General features: G+C 40.4%; 1 protein-coding gene across 1 annotated transcript in view; it reads right to left on the bottom strand.

The window, feature by feature from the left end:
* Positions 1-1,256, bottom strand: part of epn3b (epsin 3b) — a 13,312-nt gene that overhangs the window by 1,649 nt on the left and 10,407 nt on the right. Inside the window, exons 8-9 of the mRNA XM_005743719.2 lie at positions 223-346; positions 1-123 (exon numbers count right to left, since the gene is read on the bottom strand). Coding sequence (XP_005743776.2) covers positions 1-123; positions 223-346 — 247 coding nt within the window. The remainder of the gene's footprint in view (positions 124-222; positions 347-1,256) is intronic.

Genomic DNA, 1,256 nt, shown 5'->3' with positions numbered 1-1,256 from the left:
CAGGTCCTGCTTCCCATGGGTCTGTGCGTGAGTTGGTACAAGGAGCCCAAGGATTGGATGTGTTGTTGGAGGAGGGAGGGGCTGTCCAGGGGCTACCAATCACAGGAGTGCTTGAGTGGACTGCTGTTAGGGAGAGAAAAGATTCACTTTGAAGCTGCTGTTTTGAATGCACTCTTGCATCACACTGATGTTCATGTGATGCGTCTGTGATGATCCACCTACCTACAGAGTCCCACGGGTCAGAAGAGACGTTACTGGTGGGCTTAGCAGAGTTCCAAGGGTCACTAGGTGGCAGAGGGGGCTCAGATGAGGATCCAAATATGTCCACTAGATCCAACATGGCAGACTACAAGCAAAGGAAAACATCTCAGGATCAAACATTGTCTTATTTGTTTCCAGGTTTGTGTAAGTTAATGAGAAACATTCAAAGCACCCAATCCTACTGAGGACAGCCGGAGAACTCACAGAGTCAGTGTGACTGTAAAATCCACTGACAACTGTATTAACACTAATGATTTCACTTTGTATTCAAATGAAGTTAAATGAATTGTCTGAGTAAAAATGTGTTATGTAAATATCTGAGAGTCAAACTGAGTAAGAAACTATTGTACACTGAAAGTACAGAAATGTGCACTTGCTGGTGTTCCAGTTAAGAGTTATTGATCTGTTGCAATTTTCAGCTCTACTGAAATATAATGTTTTTTTCTGGGAAGAGAAATCTATTCAGTGTTCCAAAAAAAGACAAACACAGATCTGCTTTTTGGTATTAACTCATGAAAAGAAAAGATCCATGGTATTCACAGAACAATGGCAACTTTCTAAAGTCAGACTGAATCTGCTGCTCTGTTTATTCCCTTACCAATAAAGAGCTTACTGTAGCTCACTTGAAAATGTTTCTTTGCAGTTATGTTTCACTGCTGCTGCTGCTGCTGAAAACACACATTTACAATTGCTATGATAATTTCTGACGCCCTTCTGAGTTACACAGTCCATTGCTCTATTACTGTAGAGTATAATTTATTAATAAGATCCACCACAGCATCTGCATCTTGCATCTGGTGTTTGTGCTTTATGTATGTTGTAATGAGCGTACATTATATAATGAAATGAAAATTGCTTGAGGTCATTCAGAAACGGTGTCATCGTTTCATAAATTTCTCAGGTTGTACTGTTTAGAGACCACTCTGCAGCACAGCAGTTGCAGAAGAGAATCCTACAGGACAGTAAACAGGAAGATATCTACCTACAGAGAAATT

Source organism: Pundamilia nyererei, unplaced genomic scaffold (genome assembly GCF_000239375.1).
Source record: "Pundamilia nyererei isolate P.nyererei 1_Seehausen unplaced genomic scaffold, PunNye1.0 scaffold00134, whole genome shotgun sequence".
NCBI classification, from domain to species: domain Eukaryota; kingdom Metazoa; phylum Chordata; class Actinopteri; order Cichliformes; family Cichlidae; genus Pundamilia; species Pundamilia nyererei.
Note: the sequence above shows the minus strand (reverse complement) of the source record. Positions and strands in the feature narration are given on the sequence as shown.